Here is a 17062-nt window from a genome sequence, read left to right on the forward strand (position 1 = left end):
AATGCAGCGCAGTGCACCTGTGTCTTTGCTGCGGGTTAGCTATACTTTGCCCTAGACTTCTATTATATCCTACAGGTGTGGTGGACTTTCTGAAAGCTCACCAAACCCACAGGTAACAACAGAAGTCTATGCCTCACTGCAGGTAACCTGAAGGTGTGCAGCACCTGCGGATCAGTTTGAAAGCAGCCCAGTAACCACTGCGCAGATATGCCCATATATACACTGCATTTTTAGTAATAAACTGACCTGTAATAACAGTCTTCCATTCAGGTATCGCCTGCTGTTTCTGTCCCCGGCAGAGTGCATTTGGTATCACTCCGCCTGTGGCAAGAGACGGTGCTATACAGGAAGCATCAGCTTATACAGCCCTGCTCCACAGCTGCTTGCTTTTCTGGCATCATTAACAACACGGATGCTCTGGGATGGCAGGTCTGCAACCCATGATCTGGGCTTGCCAATCTGACATCCCACATAAGGAGGTCACGGGCCACATCAGAGGGCTCTGCGGGCCACATGTGACCCCCGGGCCACTGGTTGGGCACCCCTGCTCTAGTGGGACCTTCCCCTCCCCTCTAAAACACATGCAGATCACTTCCACACTTAAAAAAACACCCTCACTGGACCCCACCAACCTGAACAACTTAAGACCCATCTCATTGCTCCCATTCACCTCTAAACTTCTAGAAGTCTTAGTCTACAACCGTCTTAGCTCTTACCTCAGTGAAAATAACCTTCAGTCTGGCTTTCGCTCACTCGCAGCACTCCACAGAAACTGCCTTACTAAAACTTACTAACGATTTGCTAACTGCTAAAACCAACAGCCAGTACTCCTACTACTTGACCTCCCTGTGACCTTTGATACTGTTGACCACTCACTCCTTCTCAATAAACTATCACAGCGCTCCTTCAGTATTACCTACAACTCTGTCTCCACTCCATTGTCCCTTTCTGTGGGAGCCCCCAAGGCTCTGTTCTTGGACCCCTTCTCTTCTCTATTTACACCTCCTCCCCTGGTCACTTGATAACTACCTACGGCTTCCAATAGCACTTATACTCCGATGACACCCAAATCTATCTGTCTACTCCTCACCTCATTCCTTCAGTCTCCTCTCACATTACTAACTTACTAACTGACATATCAGCATGGATGTTGCACCACTTCCTTAAACTAAATCTCTCTAAAACCGAGCTAGTAAAATCCCCCCCCCCCCGCCCATGCCCCCCTCCCTGGCCCGTGCCCCCCTCCCTGACTTTTCCATCAAAATCAACAATGCAACCATCAGTCCCTCCCCTCACGCCAGGGTACTAGGTGTTATCCTAGACTCTGACTTGTTGGTTCAGCCTCAAGTCCAATCTTAGTCCAATCTACATATTTTTGGTAGAAAAAAAAAATAGCAAAAAGTGTATATTGATTAATGCACTGATTACTGTGCAAATGTTACTGGGAGGGAAGGGGTTAACACTATGGGGCGATCATGGGGTTAAATGTGTTCCATGGGAGGTGTTTCTAACTGTGGGGGGATGGGACTGACTGGAGGAGGAGAGAGAATGCTGTTCATAATCACTAGAAACATCAGATCTCTCTTTACTCCCCTGTCAGAGCGGGTGGCTGGCGGACATTGCGGCTGCCGGCCATGTGCATCAGGTTAAAGGCAAACCTAAGGTACAGCATTGTTTCTCCCAATGCACACCTGTGGCTATTCATTCAGCACAGCTGCTGGTGTAAAAATTAATAATAATTTACTTATAATTTAAATGTAATAATTTAAAAATGATTAATTTACAGTGCCTTGAAAAAGTATTCATACCCCTTGAAATTTTTCACATTTTGTCATGTTACAATCAAATACGTAAATGTATTTTATTGGAATTTTGTGTGATAGACCAACACAAAGTGACACATAATTGTGAAGTGGAAGAAAAATAATAAATGGTTTTCAACATTTTGTACAAATAAATATCTGAAAAGTGCGGCGTGCATTTTTTATTCAGCCTCCTTTACTTTGATACCCCTAACTAAAATCTAATGGGACCAATTACCTTCAGAAGTCACTTAATTAGTAAATAGAATCCACCTGTGTGTAATTTAATCTCAGTATAAATACAGCTGTTCTGTGAAGCCCTCAGAGGTTTGTTAGAGAACATTAGTTAATAAACAGCACAGTGAAAGCCAAGGAACACACCAGACAGATCAGGGATAACGTTGTGGAGAAGTTTAAAGCAGGGTTAGGTTATAAAAAATATCCCAAGCTTTGAACATCTCATGGAGCACTGTTCAATCCATCATCCGAAAATGGAAAGAGTATGGCACAACTGCAAACCTACCAAGACATGGCCATCCGCCTAAACTGACAGGCCGGGCAAGGAGAGTATTAATCAGAGAAGCAGCCAAGAGGCCCATGGTAACTCTGGAGGAGCTGCAGAGATCCACAGCTCAGGTGGGAGAATCTGTCCACAGGACAACTATTAGTCATGCAAGAAGAAAGCCATTGTTGAAAGAAAGCCATAAGAAGTCCCGTTTGCAGTTTACGAGAAGTCATGTGGGGGACACAGCAAACATGTGGAAGAAGGTGCACTGGTCAGATGAGACTAAAATTGAACTTTTTGACCTAAAAGCAAAGCTCTATGTGTGGCGAAAAATAAACATTGCACATCACCCTGAACACACCATCCCCTCTGTGAAACATGGTGGTGGCAGCATCATGTGGTGGGGATGCTTCTCTTCAGCTGGGACAGGGAAGCTGGTCAGAGTTGATGTGAAGATGGATGGAGCCAAATACAGGGCTATCTTAGAAGAAAACCTGCAAAAGACTTGAGACTGGGGCAGAGGTTCACCTTCCAGCAGGACAACGACCCTAAACATATAGCCAGAGCTACAAAGGAATGTTTTAGATCAAAGTATATTCATGTGTTAGAATGGCCCAGTCAAAGCCCAGACCTAAATCCAATTGAGAATCTGTGGCAAGACTTGAAAATTCTTGTTCACAGAAGGTCTCCATCCAATCTGGCAGAGCTTTAGCTATTTTGCACAGAAGAATGGGCACACATGTCACTCCAGATGTGCAAAGCTGATAGAGACATCCCCAGAAAGACTTTCAGCTGTAATTGCAGCGAAAGGTGGTGGGGGGCTGAATACAAATGCACGCCACACTTTTCACATATTTATTTGTAAAATATTTTGAAAATCATTTATCATTTTCCTTCCACTTCACAGTTATGTGCCACTTTGTGTTGGTTTATCACATAAAATCCCTACAAAATACATTGACTTTTTTGGTTGTAACATTACAAAATGTGTAAAATTTCAAGGGGTATGAATACTCATTCTAGCACTGTAGCAATGTTACAAATACAGCAAAATGCCTGTTGATCCACTAGAAATCCAGCGTGTTCTGTTTCTTGCTACAAGAACAAGGTAAAATAAATAATTCTGATATTTATATATTATTTAATTATTCATTTTTAGAGAAGGAGAGGGAGGTTTGGGGTAAATTTTGGTCATGCATGGATATATACTCTACGTTTATCTGATTTTGCTCATTAAAGTGTTACCCCACCAAGCACTGATATTTTTATTATAAACACACAAATACTTATATACTTCAGACATTCCAGTGTTGAACTCTCCCTGCTGGAGGTCCTGGTTCTGTTTCCCCTACAGCTATAGCGTCTCAGTTTTAAGTACAGTAATGATAAATCTAAAGCTGCCCATAGATGGATCAAAATTCAGGCCGGTTCAACAGAGACCAGATGAATTTAGATCAACCTGTGTTACCGCTTGACAGAAGTTGATCTAAGCAACGAAGTCTGTCTCATGAGAATGCTGGAAAACTTGGCTGCAGCCGCTGATCAGTGTACTCTGAAAGCAGAGTAGTCCTGCTCTCAATTTACAATGGCACAGCGGGAGAATTTCTCCATCTGTTTTTTTTTTTTTCCGATCAGTCCACTGACTGATCAAAAAAAGAATGAATCTATGGCCAGCCTAACAGGGAGAATGGGTACTCTTGGAACCCAGGAACCCATCTGTATATATGGGTGTTGGATAATTCAACCTGCAGTATCTGTCTAAACTTTTTTTTTTTCCAGAGATTTTCCTGGCTGAAGATCCTCCTTTATTCTTATTTGCAGAGATCTTTTCTGAAGCAAGAAGGTTCTTGGGGTCAGCAGTTTTACATTGGGGTTTTCTACCCAGCAAGGACAACTACTTTCAAGTACTCTGTGAGGCTGATGTCGTCATTTCAACAGCTAAGCATGAATTCTTTGGTGTGGCGATGTAAGTTTTCCTTCTTTCCCTTTTTTCATCTGTAGCTGTGTAGTAAGAAGTTACTAATGATTTCCATTGTAAACATAGAGTTTAAGGACAGAACTATGGTGACTGATGTAACAGGCATGCTGATTCAGAGGGAGGAGTTTTGTGTTACTGATTGTGGAATTGCCTGTGGAGTCACATTAGCATGCTCTACATCCCATGCGTTGCAGAGGAAACCTTCCTAAAGAGAGCTTTTACTGGGCTTTTGTAAGATTGGGAATGTTCAATCCAAATCCAAACTTATCATAGTTGTTCAGGATTAAAGTGATTGTAAAGTCTTTTTTTTCCTCTATAAAAATAAAAAAAACATGTTATACTTACCTGCCCTGTGAAGTAGTTTTGCACAGAGCAGCCCAGATTCTCCTCTTCTCGGGTCCCTCTTCAGCTCTCCTGGCCCCTCCCTTCTGTTGAGTGACCCCACAGCAAGCAGCTTGCTATGGGGGGCAACCGAGACGAGCTGCAGCTCTGTATGTCCATTCAGACACGGAGCATCGGTTCAGCCATGCCCCATCTCTCTCCCGATTGGCTAAATGACTTTGACAGCAGCGGGAGGCAATGGCGCTGATAATGTGTCTCAGCCAATCATGGGGGAGAGTCACGGGTGGTTGAGGCTCTCGTGGACATCACTTTATAGAGATGGGGCTCAGGTAAGTATTAGGGGGTGCTGGGGTGGCTGCTGCACACAGAAGGCTTTTTATCTAAATGCATAGAATGCATTCAGATAAAACATCTTCTGCCTTTACAACCCCTTTATATAATAATTATGTATTTTTATCCCCTTATTTAGCTTAACTTTGTCTAAGCCTGATATCTCAGCTTGATTTTTAGGGTTTAGACATTTATCTGAAGCCTGACAGGGCTGGTTTAACCTAGCTTCAAAATGTGGCATTGGACGCTTTTTTACAGCACTCTGAATGGCAATCAAAGGAAATGTCACTAAAATAAAATGGCTTACAGTCCTGTTTACTCGTGTTTGCTTTGCTTAGCTTTAAAAATTGTACCCCATGTCACTTTCTTGGTGCTTCAAAGCATGACCATGCTCTCTAGAAGCACCTGCAGATTTTGAGAGGCTTTTATTCAGCTTTACTTTGTTTTAGAGGTATTCCAGGTATGATATATCCCAGGATGCACTGGTAAACCAACAAGCGAACTGGAAAGACATCATCAGCAGTCATTTTAGGTTCATCTGTTTATATCCTGGAAGTGTCTGATGCAGATACCACTTTTCGTGTGCAGCAGGAAGGTGAGTGGGGGTCCAGGCCGGAGCAACTAGTAAACGGCACACATGGTGTGCAACATGGGAGCACTTTAGCGGGAGGTGAGCAGGGAGCAGAGAGAGAAGACTGAGCACCAGAGATTGAGCAGAGCTGGGGGACCAGAGCAGGAGAAACTAGCAATGTCACATGTGGTGAGCAGCATGGGAGTAATATAGCAGGACCTGAGCAGAGACCAGAGAGAGAGAGTGAGGAAGATCATAAAACCAGAGGATCAGCAGAGCTGGTGGTTACTACTGAGAGAGAGAGTGAGGAAGATCATAAAACCAGAGGATCAGCAGAGCTGGTGGTTACTACTGAGAGGGAGATTAGCAGAGCTGAACATTACTATTGAGCGGGGCAACAGCAGAGCTGGGTGTTACTACTAAGTGGGGGATCAGCAAAGCTGGGGATACTACAGAGTGGGACATCAGCAAAGCAAGGAGTAACACTGAGTAGGTAATCTGCTGAATGAGGGTACTAATAAGCTAGGGATCTTCTAAACAAGGGTACCAATGGGGATCTGCTGAGCAGGGGTACTAATGAGCTAGGGATCTGCTGAGTAGGAGTACTACAAAAATCAACAAACACGCCGTCAATTAAAGCAAGCTTCATTAACCGCTTCAAAAAAGCGTATTTGAAGCATCACCAAAGCACCACTGAAGCATCAAAAACACATTAAAAAAGCATGTTGAAGCGGTAGGCGCTTTAATGCATGTTGAAGTCGAAGCGAGTTTAAATGAGCTCCACAGTAGACTGGGAGATGGTAGGTAGGCAGGGCCAATTTTACCTTCACAGTCTAGGAAGTGGAAGCCACAATAACTGAAAGCAATAACATGGGGCACTGGTGAGGCTGACACTTCATGATGCCTGTTTGAAGGCAACACTTATATTCAGAACAGACATATTACCATTAAGTAGATCTAAAGTGTATTTCTAGCCTAGCATTTGATGGACTATGCAGAGAGGACACGGACACAGCCTGCTCTCCTCTATGGGTGGTCAGATACAAATGGAAGGCCTGTCCATTTACACCAAACTGCCATCTGATCTGATATGCTGGATGGAAGGGAATGGATACCTATCTGTCTGTTTTTAGTGGATTTGATCGGATTGGATGTAGGCGGGTGTAAATGGACACATGTCGCTGCTTCATAGAGAAGAATGGAGGTTCTGAGCCTCTAGGACTCCATGCGGCATGGAAGTTACATATGGATCTTCCATTTTTAGAAAATAACCGCAGCCGCAAAGTGGAATGAAGAGTTTCTCCATTCCTTTATATGTGCAAAATACCTTCTGGGAAAGTGACTATTAAACAGCCGACGGGACATATCCAATGCCTTGCTATACGTGAGAGCTAATGATACGATCGGTCTTCCGGTGATATGAGATGTGCTTTTAAACCAGGGTTTTCTGGTAAGTGCATAACCTATAGGGATTTGCACAGGAGGTGTGGTGATGGACTACTGTGAATCTGAACGATCTGCTAGCAACTTTTGCCACTTTTTGACTTACAGCACTTTATATTGGCAGGATTGGTGCTGAATATGAACTATTATTTAATATACTAATGGACTATATTTTGTGTTTTTAGCATATGTGATACTATTTACATTTTCGGTTTGAAATTGATTGTATATATTATAAGGTTTCTTACTGGGCGCAGTTTGATAGTTTGTATCACATTTTAAATTTAAACTTACAGTTGGATGTTTAAGTTTTAAAAACAATAAAGAGCTGCTAGGGTCTTAGTGCCGTTCACCATTCGGTGACTGTCTTGGGCTCCATTTTTTGATATTTGATACTGTTTTTGATAAACTAGCCCATCAATATTTGGTTCTATGGACGTAGTAGCAATTCTCAGGGTGCTCATCAGATATTTTGGTTCTAATTTTGCCCTTCATGTACTTCATCTTTGAGAATGGTTGCTCAAAAATATAGGTGCTGCCCAAAATTGGTGACATGAATAAAGCGCGATTGTGAAGAGTTGTGAGAGATTTTGGAGATTTTTCTTTGGGAAGATAAAACGTATAAAAGTCCAGCAAAGAGGCACTGTCAAACTTTTCTTTGACCACATACATCCACGAAGTTGAAATGCATTTTTTTGCAAAACCCCCCCCCCCCCCCCCCAAAAAAAAAGAAAAAAAAAACATTTTTTTTTACGTAAGTTTATGATTTTGTGTGTGCCACATTCATAGTTGTCTTGGGCCACAGCTTGGACACCCCTGTTGGTGGACAACCCATTCCAAAACCATGGGCATTATTATATAGTTGTCCACTTTTTGCTGTTATACTACTCTTCTTGGAAGGCTTTTCCACATCATATGGGGAATTTGTTCCCATCCAGTCAAAAGAGCATTTATAAGAAGACCTCACTCAGTTTTCCAGTTCATCCCAAAGGTGTTTAGTGGGGTTGATTTCAGGGCTGAGTTCCTCAACTCCAAACTCATCTAACCATGTCTGTATGGAGCTGGTTTTGTGCACAGGGGCACTAAAAAGAACCTTCCCAAACTGTTTCCATTAGATTGAAAATCCACAATTTTCTAAATTGTCTTTATACGCTGTAGCATTAACTGTATCCTTCACTGTAAACACCTGAACTTAATAATTTGGAGTGGTGACTGCCCACATATTTTTGGCCAGTATTTATCACTGGAAACATGCATTTTCATTTTCTGTTTTAACTCGCTTATGCCATGTGTTTTGTACGAGGACAGATATGCGATTAGGGTGTTATGTAAATCAGTAGTACTTCTAACAACACAAAAAGCATTGAGGATCCATAGCAGCAACAGGGGTAGTCAATGTAAATAAAGGATCACCACTACTCCCGACTAGCCCAAGTGAATAAAGGAGACGCCCAGGGATGGACTGCCCGAGGGCCCCATGCCACTAAGGGGCCCCATCAGGGTTGCCAGCCTCAATAAAACCAGGGACAGTATGTAAAAATCTGTGTTTTTTAAAAAAAATCTCAAGATTATAGCTGCCCCACCTCTCCAGTAACTTTTCAGTGTGTGTATGTGTATTCTGTGTGTGTATACTGTGTGTGTATATTGTGTGTCTGTATGTGTATATTGTGTGTCTTTATGTGTATACTGTATGTGTGTGTATACTGTGTGGCCCCATAATCTCCTATTGCCCGGGGGCCCCATAATCTTCTTCTATTGCCCAGGGGCCCTATAATCTCCTATTGCCCGGGGGCCCCATGAGTTGTCAGTCCGCCTCTGGAGACACCTCAGCCTACATGTCTCCACCAAACCACACACACTGATGCATTTCGCCCTGCCCGACCTATGACTAAGCCCCAGTGGGCAGGGCGAAATGTATCAGAGTGCTGAGGCCGCTCCTTTTTATTCACCTGGGCTGGTCAAGAATAGCGCAATCCATTTTTCTTTACATTAACTAACTCTCTGGATTGGTATCAGGACAAGTCTGCACTCCATGCTCTGGGACACAGGGATATGCCGTCACCTCTGGTTTGAGCAACACCAAAAGCAATGTAAGAGATCCATAGCAGCCATTCAGATTACACCTCTCTCCCCCCAGTAAAGAAAGCATTTCTAATTGCATTGTGCAGGAGTTCTTTGTTTTATTTTTATTTTTCAATTTTATTGCAAAAAACATTGCCTGTGTTTTATTCTTCTTTGATTTCTATTTTAAATTTTCTTAAATTCTTATCATTGGCTTTGCTTAACTTTTGTTGGTCTCTAGCTATGTACATCTTTCATATTACTGCTGCCATTTTTGTTTAATCTTTCAATAAATATATATAAGAGTATCCTATTTTTTTATTTAGTTGAAGGCTGTGAGGTAAATAGAACCAGCCGTGATTACTGGCTGTCAGTGGTGGTGGCTGTGGCTTAAACATATATTCATATTTGAATTATTGCTGCTCTGTGTACATGTTCACAAATCATTAACAGCTGTACCTCCCAAATGAAATATTTGTGGAATCCATGGTAATGACAAACACTGGAGGATATGTATGAATGAAAAAAAAAAAAAAAGTTATGACCTGTTTTGTAACTTTTTATAGAATATACAACAATTATTTTATATACAAGAGATTCTGAACGGAAAAAAAACTATTGTCTGCAGCCAAATTTTGGTTGCTGAAATTACAGTAGTGATATCCCTCAAATTTAAAAGCAGAGACTGCATAAAAGGTGCCTTGACAAAATCATTACGATGAACTGCGTAGGGAGAGTAGAGACATTATCACAAATCTGTGATTGGATGAGGATTGTGGAAGCATATTTACAAAGCTGATCGGAGTTTTGGTTGGAAAAAGCTATGATGGTTTTCCCGATGGAATTCCGACGGGATTTCACTCAAGCTGTCTTGCATACACACAGTCACACCAAAGAAGAGTCCATCATCAGCTCCCCATTGAAATCCTCTAGTGGCCATAGATTCTTCCAGTGGGACATCATGACCGGGGACAGTCTGAAGATTGTTCAGCTGGGCAGCTGAGAATAAGGTGAGAAACTTTTACTTGTTGGTTGTCCCTATTAGAAGAACACTTGTGAGTGAATCACATGACAGTTTATTCAGGTGAGTTTCTTCAGGGTTTAAAAGTTTAAAGCCCAACTAACAAATGATCCCCTCCAGTGGGACTGCATGCTAATTTATGTCTAGGCGAACATTAAAATAAGTTTTTCTTACCTGATCCTCTGCTTCTCCTTGCAGTTAGACTGGTCCCACATCATCTGCACCCCCATGTTCCACCGCTCTAGAACCCTAACATCATCAAGACCAGAGCAGGGTCCAAAATCCTGCACTGAACATGAGAATGCTGAAGGACAGTTCACTGCTGGATCAGGTGGGGGGGGGGGGGGTTGCGCCACCTGCTCAAATGGCGGAGGATCGGGTGGGTAAAACTGTTTCTCCTTTTCCCTAGACCAGGTGTCTCCAAACTGTGGCCTGTGGGCCGCATGTGGCCCTTTGCATGCCTTTATGTGGCCCTTGGGAATTCCTCCCACAGAGATGAAGCACTATTCCTCCCACTGATACAAACAATGGGGCACTATTCCTTCCATTGGCGCCAACAATGGGGCACTATTCTGCCCACCAATGCATATGATGGGGCACTATTGCTTCCACTGTCACCAATGATGGGGCACTAATGCTTCCACTGTCACCAATGATAAGGCATTATTCTTTTAACTAATACCCATTATGGGGCACAATTCCTCCTCCTACTGATCACGGGTGCTATGTAATTTTTTTACTCCTACTGACCATAGTTCAGCACCCTAAAGCCTGAAGGAAAGTAAACTGGCCCTTTGTTTAAAAAGTTTGAAAACCCTTCCTTAGACAAAACAAGCTATTAGCTATTTTTATTTGCATGGGGTTGGGCTTTAAATTTGTGCATGTGGGGTTGGAAAAGGGTGTTTTTATTTTATTTTTCTTCGCACCAAACTTCTCAAAAGTTTCTCCACACCAAACCTATCAAAACATACAGTACATAATGCTGGCCGTGTACACAGGGGCAAAGTCAAACTAGAACAGAAAAGGGCCTTCCCCAAACTGTTGCCAGTTGGAATTGCACAAATCTGTAAAATGTCATCCTATGTGATGGATGTTTTTGATGTCATATGTGATCCAGCTGGGGAGAAATGTCTAAATATTGGGAGGATCTCTATGGAGAATCTGCTGAGTGAAGAGTTTGGGATGTTTTAAACTTTTGACCTTCTCTATTATCCTGAAGCCCATATGCAAGGTTGGTGCTGGATTACACACTGAGGTGGAGGAAACACTTATGAGATCACATGATGTTTTTACACTCAACCTAAAGACTATTCTGACACACAGGGGTGGATTTACTAAAGGCAAATAGACTGTGGACTTTGCAAGTGCAGTTACATTAATTTATTGTTTTTGTGCTGGATGAGCTTTCCTGTCCTGTGAACCCCAGGCTACATTTTTTTTTGTTCTCCCCATATCATCCTCTTTATGGTTTGGGGTCAATGGGTAGGAGAAAGGAAGAAGGAACGGAAGGGATACACATTTTATATTAATGTGTGTAATAATATCTACAGTATGTTGTGGTGTGTGTATGAGATCTAAATAGTTTTTTTTTTTTTTTTTTTTCCATTTGTTTATATGGACAATGTCTAGGTTTTTCCTTCTGTGGTATTATTTTTGTAAGTTTTTTCTAAAATGAATAAAAAAAAAATTCAAAAATATTTATCTTCCCTAGAACTTAGTGAATTTGGTAAAGTTCTGCTGATTTCCAACATCCAATCACGTGCAAGTAAAAATGCAAGTTTCTATTTTTTAATTGCAGGGTGTTTGTCGAGTATTCGCAATTCTTTCTTTACTGGCCAGCTGAACGCTCTTAGTCCACCTCTGATCATGACATCACATTGTAAGAATTTGCAAACCAATTTAAATACCAACTAACATAAAAAAGTTTGGTATTTATTGATTGGTGTATTAGAACAGAGGTCTCCAAACTTTCTAAATAGAGGGCCAGTTTATTGTCCTTCAGACATTAGGGGGGTTGGACTGTGGTCTCCTGGCAGTAGAAAATGCCCCAACATCAGTGGGAGTAAACATTGCCTCTGGCTTAGCACCTCTGGTCAGTAGGAGCGGGAATAGTGCCCTGTCACTGATATTGTAAGAATAGTCCCCTGACATTGGTGTCATTGGGAGGAATGGGGCCCCATGTCAGGGGAAGGAATATTGCCCCATCATTGGTGTCATTGGGAGGAATGGTGGCCCATCTTTAGTGTCAGCAGAAGGAGTATTGCCCCATCATTGGTGTCAGTAGGAGGAATAGTGCCCCATTGTTGGTGTCAGTAGGAGGAATAGTGTCCCATTGTTGGTGTCAGTAGGAGGAATAGTGCCCCGTTGTTGGTGTCAGTAGGAGGATTAGTGCCCCATCATTGGTATCATTGGGAGGTATAGTGCCTCATCGGTGGTGTCTGCGGAAAGAATATTGCCCGATCATTGTTGTCAGTAGGAGGATTCATGCCCCATCAGTGGTGTCAAGGGAAGAAACGGTGCCCCATTTCTGGTGTCAGGAATGGTGCCCCTAGAGCCATATAAAGGCAAGCAAGGGATTGAAGACCACTGTATTAGAATATTGTTTTAGAATTGGGAGAGATGAGGGTTGTGTATAGCACTGCACTTATATTTGTATAAGCTACAACTAAACATATCTTTTTTATTCTTTTTATTTTCCTTAAAAAAAAATGCACCAAAATCAACAGGCTTAAGTGAAAATGTCAAATTTAAAGCACACAATTTAATGTGCCTCCGTATTCCGTAATAAATCATTTATTAATCAATTTTTTTAAATGCAAGTAGTGCAAGAACCTAAATGTGTCTTAATATTGGCTTCTAGCAATCCCCTGTAGAGAAGATTTCAGACTGCGAATGGGAGGGGCAGGGCTGGGGCAAAGTATGCTGCATGCAAAAAAAAAATTTGGTAACTTTTCACATAACAATTTTGAAATAAATGTTTTTGATTTTTCAAAAATAGTTTCTAGCGTTGTCCTTTTTTTTTTTTTTTTTTACTGTGCACAGAAAGAGAGAGAAAAAGAGAAGCACTGAGACATCTGTAAGCTGGAGTTTGAAAACCAACTTCCAGCCTGCATGTAATCATTATTATTTGGCAGCTTCGGTGATCACGTCATCATGAGCCACAAAGTTGGTCACTGTACTTTTTTATGTGTCTTTTTTCACCCACTGAAGAGTAGCGCATAGGTCTTTGGGCCTACCCTGAAGTTTAAGGGGAGGATGTGGGGCCCTTATATTTCTTCCTCCCCTGCCTGGGGGTCTCTTTAAAAGAACCCCTTAACCTAGTACCAAATGGTTGGCTTTGGCTAGTCATGAAGAGCGGGGTTTGCCAGGCCGTCTAGCTAAGTGGGCCAGATTGCCTTTCCCTGTCAGGAGTCTTGTGCGCTGAGGGTTAGGGAGGACCTTCCTCTTTGGGAAAGGACCAATGACACACCGGGTTGATTTATTAAAAACTGATGCAGCTCTCTATTAAAACGAATCAGCTTTTAGGTTTTTTTTTCAGCTTAATTTAACAAGCTGAAGTTAGAATCTGATTTGCTACCATGCACAACTGAAGCAGATTTTGCACTCTCCAGTTTTGATAAATCAACCCCACCCTGTCCACTTTTTTGTTTTTCACATGCACTTTTTGTTTCACTTGGTGTTTTTTTTTTTTGCGCAAAATTATTGGTTTCTGAAACCTGAGTTGTCAGTGAGGGTGCTTCTAGATCACACATAGAAGGTAATGTTCTCTTAGCATGGAGAATTGTGCCAGAGAATATTACGTCAATTCTGTTGCCAAGTGGTTTAGCTTCAAGCTGCTTTGCAGGAACATAGTCTACCCCACCTTGGGCTTCTGTTTTTCATCTTTGCATGTGTAGCATGAAGTAACTGCCCCACAGTAAAATTGTATTTTATCATTGCTCTAGAAATGTGCCAGCCATGTATTCTTCCACCCATAGACTACGCATGTCTCAGGAATGTGTTCAGCAGGGATGGGCCGAACACCCCCCTGTTTGGTTCGCAGCAGAACTCCCGAACAGGGGAAATGTTCTAACCCGAACGGCGAACCCCATTGAAGTCTATGGGAGCCAAACAGGAAAGTGCCCATTTTGAAGGCTTATATGCAAGTAATTGGCCATAAAAGGGGTATGGGGGTCCGGGTACTGCCCTGGGGGACACGTATTAATAAAAATTTTTTATAAACAATATTTATTTCAGAAGCAGTGATTTTAATAATTCTTAAAGTGCAACAATGAAACTGAAAAAATTCCTTTAAATATCATGCCTGGGGGCCCCCCTTTACCACTTGCCGCCCGCCCTATAGGCAAATGACAGCTGCAAAGTGGTTTCAAAATCCTGACTGGGCGTCATATGACGTCCTCACGGCTGATCACAGTGTAAATAGGAAGAGCCGTTGATTGGCTTCTCCTCACTCGCGTCTGTCAGACACGAGTAGAGGAGAGCCGATCGGCTGCTCCTCTGACAGGGGGCATTTTTTTTTGAGAAAATATTTTTTTATTCTTCCTTATCACTGTGGACAAAAACGATTGCTAATTTGACCTTTTTATTTAATTAACATTCTGAAAACTACTTTTTTTATGAAATTCTATTGGTAAGATTGGATGTGATTATGCTTACCTTAAATCTGAATATAGGCTAAATATGATTTGTTAGAAACGTCTACCTATGCTGCATACCATTTAGAAGATATCCGTGTACATACCTTTTCTTAAATATGCTTCAGTGTACTCACGTGATTATTATTATTATTATTATTATACAGGATTTATATAGCGCCGACAATTTACGCAGCGCTTTACAACATTGGGGTAGACAGTACAATGCAATACAATTCAAGACAAAGGGGAATCAGAGGGCCCTGCTCGTTAGAGCTTACAATCTAGGAGGGAGGGTCAAGTTATACAAAAGGGTAATAGCTGTGGGGGATGAGCTAATGGAGAGAATAGTGAAGTTCTTAGATGGAGGCAGGATAGGCTTCTCTGAAGAGGAAGGTTTTCAGGGATCGCCTGAAAGTGGATAAATTTGGAGACAGTCTGACAGATTGGGGTAGTGAGTTCCAGAGGATGGGCGAGGCTCGGGAGAAGTCCTGTAGGCGGATATGGGAGGAGGTGATGAGGGAGCTAGAGAGCAGGAGGTCCTGGGAGGAACGAAGTGGGCGAATAGGTTGGTATTTGGAGACTAGGCTAGAGATGTAGCTGGGGGCAGAGTTGTGGATGGCTTTGTAAGTATCCAGAGGCAGCAGCTCCCCTGTGTCATGGAGCATTCAGCAGCTGTGACTTTCATTGTCCCTCTGTTGATTCCTCCATTCTCCTTCTCCATCTTCACACATTATTCCTTTTGAGTTCACAGGCTCTGACCATTTGAATGGCCAAGTCGTGATGACATCACTCCAGTGCATGTGTGCGAGAGTCTTGGCAGTGCCACAGAGCTCCGAAGGAATGGCACGAGTATGCCATTCCTTCAGAGTGCATGTGCCGGTGATGTCACCAGCTGCAGAAAGAATGAATATCTCCTAAATGGTGCATATTTAAGAGATTAGACATGTGTAATTAGTTTCAGCCTGAATATAATTTTGGACTAAATTTTGGTTATTCAGAGATTCGCATGTATCCAAATCTCAGAATGAAATTGTAATGCATTTCGTTTTGTATATTTCTTTCCTAACAAACTCCAAATTTTCTGAACAATTTGAATTTGGATTGGTCAATAAAATGATCAACCAATTAGAATTCTGTGTGAAGAATAGCTGGTTCAGGCTGGGAAGTCGGCCGCTGCATTCTTAACAACCGATGACTCATCAGCTGTCAGTGGACTTCCCTGCTGACAGGTGAATGTAAACAAAGAATGCCAGCAATTAAGAATTTTGAAAAAAAACTGTGTGCCCCCCATCATCCATACCAGGCCCTTTGGGTCTGGCATGGATTTTAAGGGGAACCCAGGGGGCATTTTTTTTCAAAGTTTTCAAAATATGATCAAATACCAACAAAAAAAATCTCTATTTGTGTGAAAAAAATGATAAAAAATTTATTTGGATACAGTGTAGCATGACCGCACAGTTGTCATTCAAATTGCGACCGCGCTGAAAGCTCAAAATTGGTCTGGGCAGGAAGGTGTTTAAGTGCCCGGTATTGAGGTGGTTAATATGCCTGTAAAATGGTGCATTTGTAGCATTTACAGAACATGCTACAGCAAAACTGCCATTACTAAAAAAACAAAACTTAAAAAAAAAAACATTTAAAATGACTCTTGGTTACAATTGCTTGCACAAGGGCCTCTCCCTGACAGTCCTGGGCTGTGGTTGTCGGGGGCCCCCAGATCTCACCCCCCTCCATGTGAATGGGTATCGGGTACATTGTACCCCTACCCATTCACCAAAAAAGTGAGAAAAACAGGAGACCGTTTTTGACATATCCTTTATTAAAAAAGATGTAAATCCACCGTCAATCACAATGCCAGATGGCCCCGAAAAATAGAAAAAAAAACGCTTCCGCCTTCCAACCAATACCCATTCATATGGGGGGGGGGGCACCTGCCCCAAAGCCCCCCCCATGTTGAGGGCATGTGGCCTGGTATGGCTCAGGAGGGGGGGGGGATCTACTCTGATTTTTTTTTTACATTTTGGTGTGGGGTTTCCCTTAAAATCCATACCAGACCCTAAGGGGGGGGGGGGGGGGGGGCATGCCGTTATTTCTTTATTTTTGAATAGCCGGGTGGCAGCAATTGTAACCATGTGTCATTTTAAATAGAAGCATGTTCTGTATATACTACAAATGCACCACTTTACAGGCACATTAAGAGGGTTCCCCAGGCATGATACTTAAAGGAAGTTTTCTTTTTCATTATTGTACTTTAAGCATCATTAAAATTACTGCTCCTGAAAAAACGTTTAAAAAAAAAAAAAAAAAAGATTGATACATGTTCCCCCAGGGCAGTACCTAGACCCCCATACCCCTTTTATGGGAAATTACTT

General features: G+C 42.2%; 1 protein-coding gene across 5 annotated transcripts in view; it reads left to right on the forward strand.

The window, feature by feature from the left end:
• QTMAN (queuosine-tRNA mannosyltransferase) overlaps positions 1–17062 on the forward strand; it is a 636919-nt gene that overhangs the window by 304648 nt on the left and 315209 nt on the right. For 3 of the 5 annotated variants that reach the window (XM_077447749.1, XM_077447745.1, XM_077447746.1), the window contains exon 7: positions 4087–4273. In XM_077447749.1, coding sequence (XP_077303875.1) covers positions 4087–4273 — 187 coding nt within the window. The remainder of the gene's footprint in view (positions 1–4086; positions 4274–17062) is intronic. The other 2 variants (XM_077447747.1, XM_077447748.1) reach the window with 1 other exon arrangement.

This window comes from Lithobates pipiens, unplaced genomic scaffold (assembly GCF_037356315.1).
Source record: "Lithobates pipiens isolate NorthernLeopardFrog02 unplaced genomic scaffold, aLitPip1_a1.2 Scaffold_22, whole genome shotgun sequence".
Classification (NCBI taxonomy): Eukaryota; Metazoa; Chordata; class Amphibia; order Anura; family Ranidae; genus Lithobates; species Lithobates pipiens.